Genomic DNA, 9,061 nt, shown 5'->3' on the forward strand with positions numbered 1-9,061 from the left:
GCAGGACAGGGAGGGGCCAGATCACACAAGTCCTTAGGCCACATGAAAAGTTTGAGTTTCATTTTATACCAATGGGAAGTGACTGGAGGATTTTAAGCAGAAAATGGCCTGATTTTATGTATGTTTTCAAAAGATCGTTCTAACTGCTAAGTGGAGAGTTGATTGGAAGACAGCAAGAGTAGAAGCCAGAAGATAAGGAGCATTTTTAGAACCTTAGTAAGAGATGATGGCCTTTTAGACCAGAGTGGTAGCAATGAAGATGGGAAAAAGTGGTGGATGCATTTAAGAATTATCTGGAGAATTTTCTTCAAGGGTGGCTTAAAACCAGTTATTTTATGTGTAAGGTCCAGAGTCTGAGTATATACTTTAAAACCTATTTTTCCCCCCAGAATGACTGAGGAGTCAGAGCTAATGGTGGATTGAGGTTAACAGTCTGCAGTATCACATTCATTAATAATCTTTGGACTGGGGGTGGAGGTGGAGGATGGGCAAAGCCTACCTTCCAGGAAAAAGAGCACAGTCCTGTGTCTTCTCTTAATTCTATTGACTAAAACCTTGGAAACTAGAGAAATTTTCTTCCTACCCTCTCTCTTATGATATGTAAAAGAAAGGAGAAATGTTCAAAACCTACTTCTCAGCTCAAATGCTAACAGCATAATAAAGTGTACAAAAATGAGGAAAATAATTAAGCCTTCCTCTCTTAACACTCGTTCACGTCATATTTACAAATAGGCATTTTCCCTTCCCCTTTGCCTTACCGGGTCAACAAGTACGTACTGAGTATCTGCTACATGTCCAGCCCTGGGGTCTTCCCATTAGAGGTAAAGAAGTATAAGACAGTTCCTGACTTCTAAAATTTTATAATCTTCAGTGGGGAGATGAATGAAAAATCATAAAGCCATTCATAATCAGTTCAAGATGATATGAAATGCTGCATAATTAAGCACTAAGAGTATGGTACAGATGACAAATACTACTGGTACAGAGTAGGAAAAGGCAGAAGAAAGGGATTGGAAACTAACATCTATGAAGCATCAACTCATACTAGGCATTGGACACTCGAACACTCATGGCATTCTCACCTCACTCCTGCAACAACAGGATTGGGGTCGGGGAGAGACATGTGTAGGCTGGGGTGGTCACAGAAGGGAACATGAGTGAGTGAGTCTCTTGAGCCAGGCTTGAAAGAGGTGGAGAAGAGTGAAAAAGGTGAAGGAACCGACATAAGTAAATGTGTCAACTAGTCATGTTATGGGGAGTGGGAAAAACTGCTATGGAACCCTAGGATGGAACATGAATATGGAGAGCCTCAAACACCAGGCAGACCCTTGAGATATATTTTAGTCAGAAATGGCAAGATAGTGACGATTACTGGATAAAATTAAAATATCTTGTGTCATTAATCACCGTTTAAAATGGTAGAGGAAGAACTCTGAAATGGAAGGCAGAGGAACCTACGAACGGGAAGTAGTGTAGGGGCTGTATTCTAGCATATGATGGTAGTAGAAATTGAAATGTACACATTACCAAAGAGATTCCATAGGAATGAGTGGCAGGACTTAGAAGCTGATTAGTAATAGGGACATAGGAATATATCCTTAGTATAGGAGATGGATTCATCAAAGACAGCTCTAGAGGTTTAAGTATAAAATCTGGGGTAAATGTTGGCAGGCAGCAAGGCATGGTAAATAAAACATGGGCTCTGAAATTAGTAAACCTGCGTGTGAGTCACAGCACCATTACTATGTAACCTTGAGCAAATTACTCCTCTGCATGGGGATAATAATAGGACCTCCTTCCTTGGTTTGCTGTGAGGATTACACAATAATGATTATTGAAAAGCACTTAGAACAGCACCTGGCACACAGTCAGCATCCAGTAAGTTTTAGTTATTACTATTATTAAGTCCAGATGTCCTCATTGCAAAATAGTGCTTGTTCCGTAAGACTGGAGTTGTGCAAGTTAGGCTTAAATCCAGTTCTCTCACTTCTTTATTTAACGTGGATGAGCTTCATAATGTCAAGTGAGGACACTAGAAGATACTTCATCACAGAAAGCTCCTGTCCTCTGGATCTTCCCACTTTTAGAACATCATGTGCTCTTAGAGACGTCACCAAATGAATTTCATAGTCCAACAAGCTCCATGCATAAGAATGTGAAGGTAATGGTACTTATTTTGTTCAAACAGGCAAAGTCAGGCTCTGAGGATTCAGTGAAACCTTAATTCCACCTGTGGGCGTTTTCAGTTCTGTCGCTGAGCACCTCATTTGTTTCAGTCACTGGGCTATGTGCCCAAGATACAAAGGTGATAAGACCCAGTACCCACCTGCCAGCCAGTGGGGAAACAGGTAAGAAAATTAACAATTAGAGGACAAAGGAGAAGTATTTAGGTGATACTTGGACAATGGAGGAGAGCTACCTGCTGAGAAGGTTGCTCAGACTTTGGGGAGTTTGGGCATTTAAAGAAATGTGATAGAGTCATTCTTGGTACCTGGTAATACAGAAGATGCATCATATTAAGACATGGGATTTGCTTCAAATTGAATGGCATTTAGCGCCTAGTTAGGTTTTTGTCTGTTTCATAATCCTCCCCATTCCCCACCCTGCCCTGACTGGGCCAGTCCACTAAACATGGGGACCATTTAATACAAATAAGAGGAGAAGTTTTATTGTTTGGGATAAAGGGACACCAAAGAGTGTGCATGTGGCTTTGAAAGAAAGGAAGTACTCAGAGAGCTGAAACAAAATGAAGATTTGAGAATTGGGAACAAAAGTAACAAAAAGCTGGCACCCTGGAGTTACTGAGAGCAAACAGTCTCCGGGCGCCTGGAGCAACAGAACTGTGAGTAGAGTCTACTCACATTCTACTACAATTCTCAATTATAAATACAGTTATTTGGAAATTAGGACATTTGTTAAATAATTCAGAAACTTTTCATATCAATAGAAGCTGCCACTGTTGTCATTAAAGAAAGGTATTTAACAGTATAATTGACAATAATATTATATAACAATGGCGCCACTTGCCTCCTCCACTAAGTTTAAAACTGGGTTTGTTAAAAGCACATGAGGGACTTCCCTGGTGGCGCAGTGGTTAAGAATCTGCCTGCCAATGCAGGGGACACGGGTTCGATCCCTGGTCTGGGAAGATCCCACATGCCGCAAAACAACTAAGCCCGTGTGCCACAACTACTGAGCCTGCGCGTCTAGAGCCCGTGCTCCGCAACAAGAGAAGCCACTGCAATGAGAAGCCCACGCACTGCAACGCAGAGCAGCCCCCGCTCTCCGCAACTAGAGAAAGCCCGTGGACATCAACGAAGACCCAAGACAGCCATAAATTAATTAATTAATTAATTAATTTTTTTTAAAAAAAGGGCCCATGAGAGTATTCTGGCTAATAAATAAAGAAGAAATGAGAGAAATAGAATGTCATCATTTTTGTAACACCTAATGAACGAATGGGTCTGGCCGACAGTCGTCAATGGCTACTAATTTCACAGAGTCAAGCAGATATTAGCTACCTTCTGATGGAAATACAAAACACCATCTATAACATCTTGCCAAAACAACCAACCAATCAAAAAAATTCTAACCCAAATCTGAGTAAGCCTCTTTATTTAGCTACCAATTTGTAAGAAATATATGGTTCAGAGGAACACACTATGCGGGTTGCAATCCTCAAGATCTAGGCTATGAGAATCTGCAAGGTAAATGACCTTTCTTTAACAAATAAATAGAAAGGAAAAGGAAAAAAATTGGTTGGGGAACATATGGACCTGTTCCATCCAATATAGTAGCCAGTAGCCACATGTGGCTATTTAAATTTAAATTGGTTAGAATTCAATAAAATTTAAGATGCATTTCCTGGGGAATTCCCTGGTGGTCCAGTGGTTAGGACTCCACACTTTCACTGCCGAGGACCCAGGTTCAATCCCTGGTCGGGTAACTGAGATCCCACAAGCTGAGTAGCGTGTCCAAAAAATTAATAATAATAAAAATAAAATTCATTTCCTCAGTTGCACTAGACTCATTTCAGGTGCAACGGCAGAAAGTTCTATTGGACAGCGCTGCTATAGACAGAGGTGTACGATCTGTTTCCATTGCATAGATCTTATTTGAATCCTAATTCAAGAAAATAGACTTTAAAATGTTAAACAGGGAAATTTGAACTGACCAGATATTTGATGATATTAAAGAATCGTTTAAAAAATTAGGTGCGATAATGGTATGGTGATAATCTTTTTTTAAAAAGAGAGTTCTTATATGTAAGAGGTACATGCTGAAACAGTTACAGATGAAATGAAATGATATCTGACATTTGCTTTTAAATAATATGAGGAGATAAAACAAAATTGGCTACTAATATTTTGATTATTGTTGAAATTGGGTGAGAGGTACAATAAGGATTCATTTGAATTATTCTCTTTGATTTTATAAAGGTTTGCCACTTTCCCTAATAAAAATGTTCTCATTTTACATGTTTGAAACGTTTCATAATATAATAACATTTTTTTGAAAGAAGCATACAAGCAGCTACCTGGTTTTTTGTGTGTTTTCTTTTCGGCTGTGTTGGATTTTCGTTGCTATGCATGGGCTTTTGCTAGTCGCGGCGAGTGGGGGCTACTCTTTGCTGCGGTGCGTGGGCTTCTCATTGCGGTGGCTTCTCATGTTGTGGAGCACAGGCTCTAGGTGTGCAGGCTTCAGTAGTTGTGGCAGCGGGCTCAGTAGTTATGGCTCACAGGCTCTAGGCGCACAGGCTTCAGTAGTTGTGGTGCACGGGTTTAGTTGCTCCACGGCATGTGGGATCTTCCCAGACCAGGAATCAAACCCACGTCCCCTGCACTGGCAGGCAGATTCTTAACCACTGCACCACCAGGGAAGTCCCGCAGCCACCTGTTTAAATGTGACTGGCTGGGTATTTGCTAATTGGCACCTCTTTAGCAATAGCACTCAAAACATTCCGTTCCTCTTAATGGCTCCATGTACCAAGAACACAGGCCGATCAGTTTCTTCCTTAAAAGATGTTGTATAGACTCTCTTCTCTCCCACCTCTTTTTACCTGGAGAACAAAAGAGGAGAAAAGTGTTGCGTGAAAAGTGTGCATTCTTTCCACTGGTCTCCCAGAAGGTGATAGTACAGATCCCAGCCATTCTGGGATCTTGGGCCAACAAGAAGCCAGGAGGCAAGTGTCTTTATAGAATATCAGAGAAGGCATGGTTAGTGAAGTTGTGCCATCGTTGGATGGCTTGTTCAAAGTTCATTCAACCATTTGAGTATAGTTTTAATGGCTGACCCAATAGCCAGAAACCTGGAGTGCTGGTCCCAGCCATAGCACTCTCCATCTATGGTGGGAGGAAGAATGGTCCTTAATCTGTCTGTAAGGCTTCCTCACCCAACTTCCTTATACTTGGCATCCCCCAGCTAGATTGATGAGTTTTGCATAATATATGCAACACAAAATATGGCAACACAAAATTTCATTAACGATTCATTCTTGTAAAAGTATTTCCATAGCACTCCCAAAATAAAGTTTTATGAGAAATAAAGGGAGGCAAAGGCTTCTGCCAAGTTGAGGACCACTTCCTAAACCCCTCTCCATCTCACCCTATTCATTCCATGTTGATGATTTTGCTTTCCTATCTTTCAAGTGCAACTCACCGTTGGAACGTCTTTGCATAGCCCCATCCTGGAAGAAGCTCTGTGATGTGTGGATCGTGAGTTTGCTCAAGCAAATTGGACTCTTTACAAGGAATAGCTAGATTTGAGGACTAGGATGGAAGAGCCAGCACCAGTGGAAGGCCAGGGCCAGCTCCCAAGCCCCCACCAGGGCTCTCTGAGGAAAGCCATGGCAGCTGCCCTGGCCCTTGATGGGGAATCCACACTGGGTCGCAGGAAAAAGAAGAAGAAAGAGTCCCGCCCAGAATCTATTATCATCTACCGGTCAGAGAGTGAGAAACTGGATGAGGAGCCTGGGGAATTAGAAGGTGGAGATCAGCCTAAAGAGGAGGAGGGAGATGATTTCCTAGACTATCCTGCGGATGATGGTAAGTCTCTCTGGGGCCACCTACTTAAAGCCACAGGAAGGAAACCAAATGAGGATCCTCCAGAAGACAGACAGGCATTTGCTCACTGACGTACTTCTTATTGATACATTTCTTCTCGCAGTGTTGCAGTCTTCATTCAACAAATCGATAGTATTTGTTGAGCATTTATTACGTTCTCTTCTAGGTGATACGGAAGAGATCTCTGCCCTTTTGGAGCTCCTTGTGTAATGGAAGAGACCGATTTATACACAAAAAATAGTAATACAAGACGACCATGCTAACTATTTAATACATGTAAGATAAAGAAACTAATAGTTGACTTTCATAATAATCAGGAAAATGTGAATTATAACAACGAGTTATAGTAATCCTTCACATGTAGGATGGCCAAAAATTGGGTAAAACATGATAACATCAATGTGAGGAAATGGATATATTCTCATATACCTCATGTGGAAGAGGAATCCGCTTCAAGGAAATTTGTCAATATCTATTAAATTTAAAATTCAAAATATGCATAGACTATGTCCAAGAAATTCTCAGTATCTACCCCATGCCCATGTGCGTAAGGAAGCATGTATAAGAATGTTTGTTGCTGTTAAGGAAACTGTGGAGTGTCCATATTAAGTGTCACTACACAGCAATAGATGGATGAGGTAGATCTCTGTGTCGATGGTCATCCCTAAGACATATGCCCACGGTGAACGAGACGAGCAATGCCCCTGCCCTCATGCAGTTTACCTTCCAGTCAGGGGAAGACAGACAGCAAACAAGTCAGCAGATAAGAGACAATTGCAGGTAGTGGTGCAGGTTCCAAAGACAGTAAACCTCAGTGACGGGAAGATGAGCAAGTGAGGGAGGCGGGTGGAGGGAAAGATTGCATGGTTGGGGATGCTTCTCGGAGGAAGGGACGTTTGCTCTTGAGGCAGCCCCATTCTGTCCGTCTACCAGCTGGGGGCTAGGAGTCCACAGGGCCTGGGGGACATGCCAACCGAAAGCCTATACCCTCCTCCCATCCTCCACTTCTAGACTACACTTCACATACTAAGGACTGCGGACTTTGCTGTTTTACTACCTGCAATCTCACCGCTGGGATGGCCAAAGAGTGGCTGTTTGGTGGGGGTGGTGGTGGCGGTGGTGATGATGCTGGTGTATTTTTGTTGGGGAATGTGTGTATGTTGTGTGTGTGTATGTGTGGTGCCTGTGTGTGTACAGAATTTGGATATGAAGGCTGGGATGTCCACCAGCATATGAGGAGGACCCTCTCAGAGAAGCATGGGGTTAGGAATGAGGAGAGAAGAGCACCGCCTTTACACACAGTAGCTGATACTCAGAAACAGTATTTTCACAGCACTTGTAAACTAGAAATAAAGTCACTATGAAGTGGTGTCTGTGGTAGAGTTCCTCACTCCCCTGCATATCACAGACATGATAGAGGCCCAGAAAAGTGGAGAGAGAATATAAGAAACAAGTTTAACCTGCTTCAGGGCCCTGATGTGAGAGTTTACCGTGGGAGCACTAATCCCTCCCCTGAGGGAGACCTATTCAGTCCATCGTGGAATCACTGACTTCGTACCATGTCAGGGTGTACCGTGTCAGGGGCTATAATAATGGACATTCTTGTACTCAGCTCCAGTCTCAGGGGATGACGCTCTGATGAAATGTCTACTCTTCTGATCTTGACTTTCCCCTCTTTATGCCCTGCAGGTATGTGGAACATGCCTGTGGACAGCCGCTATGTCACATTAACTGGGACCATCACCCGAGGGAAGAAAAAGGGGCAGATGGTGGACATCCATGTCACGTTGACAGAGAAGGAGCTGCAGGAACTCACCAAGCCTAAAATGTCTTCAAGGGAAATGGCACCTGAAGGCAGAAAGGCCTGCCAGCTGGGAGCAGACCGTGGGCCCCACGTGGTCCTCTGGACGCTGGTCTGCCTGCCTGTGGTTTTCATCCTCTCCTTCGTGGTCTCTTTCTACTATGGCACCATCACCTGGTACAATATCTTTCTTGTGTACAACGAGGAGAGGACCTTCTGGCACAAGATCTCATGTTGCCCTTGCCTCATTCTCTTCTATCCAGTGCTCATCATGGCCATGGCCTCTTCCCTGGGCCTCTATGCTGCCGTGGTCCAGCTCTCATGGTCCTGGGGAGCATGGTGGCAAGCTGCCCGGGACATGGAGAAAGGCTTCTGTGGCTGGCTGTGCAGCAAGCTGGGTCTGGAAGACTGTTCTCCCTACAGCATTGTGGAGCTGCTTGAATCTGACAATATCTCAGGCACTCTGTCCAACAAGGATGCCACCCAGGAGGTAGAAACATCCACCGTCTAAACTCCCAACAACTTACTTCATTCTCTGGTCTCAGTAGCCTGTATATCATCTTCCAATTTCAGAATATTCCTTCTTTAAATTATTCCTCCCCCCCCTTCCCCCATACACAGTTCTTCTGGAAAATTTTAGCCCACACTGATCTGTCCTACCATCTTGTTGGTTTCCAGGAGGGCAGGAAACAGAAAAGCAATTTGTGCCCAAATAGTCCATCCAATGGATAAACTCTTCTTCATTCCTTGCCTTAAGATGACCATTTATCTGAGACAAGGGAGCTCAGGTGTATGTCAGTTCAGGAGCTTGGATGTGTTCCTGGTGCCTGGAACCCAGGGGAGATGTGACTAAATGTGACAGGGAGAATAAGGAGGCTCAGGGGAGACCAAGTCCACCAATAAGATAATAGATAGGGATGGAGTGAAATATTTAAGAAGCAGGCTGCAACAGTGTAGCAGAATGTAAAGATATGTGTGTACCACTTAGATTTTGATTTATATATTAAATACAATTAAAATCCAAATATCAGTAGTTTAAACAAGATAGAAGTCTGTTTCTTCCCTGTATAGAAGAAGTCTGGAGGCAGACCATCAGGGAAACTGAGGAAGTCATCAGAATCCCAGGCTTTTTTTATTCCCCAACCCTCATTGCCTTTATCCTCAGCACCCAGTGCTGACTACATCTCCAGCCATCACA

At 43.2% G+C, this 9,061-nt stretch overlaps 1 protein-coding gene across 1 annotated transcript; it reads left to right on the forward strand.

Moving 5' to 3' along the window:
* Positions 1-2,257: 2,257 nt before the first annotated feature.
* Positions 2,258-8,833, forward strand: TMEM169 (transmembrane protein 169). Its single transcript, XM_061204805.1, has 3 exons — positions 2,258-2,348; positions 5,649-6,044; positions 7,752-8,833. Exons 2-3 carry the CDS (start codon positions 5,774-5,776, stop codon positions 8,372-8,374), a joined length of 894 nt encoding a protein of 297 aa, XP_061060788.1. The 5' UTR covers positions 2,258-2,348; positions 5,649-5,773; the 3' UTR covers positions 8,375-8,833.
* The last annotated feature ends 228 nt before the right edge of the window (positions 8,834-9,061 follow it).

Source organism: Eubalaena glacialis, chromosome 1, assembly GCF_028564815.1.
Source record: "Eubalaena glacialis isolate mEubGla1 chromosome 1, mEubGla1.1.hap2.+ XY, whole genome shotgun sequence".
NCBI lineage: Eukaryota > Metazoa > Chordata > Mammalia > Artiodactyla > Balaenidae > Eubalaena > Eubalaena glacialis.

Excerpts from the sequence above, each read along its gene's own strand:
- TMEM169 (XM_061204805.1), top strand. The coding sequence starts at position 5,774 with ATGGAAGAGCCAGCACCAGTGGAAGGCCAGGGCCAGCTCCCAAGCCCC. Across the intron at positions 6,045-7,751 it reads AGACTATCCTGCGGATGATG|GTATGTGGAACATGCCTGTG; the intron begins GTAAGTCTCTCT and ends TATGCCCTGCAG.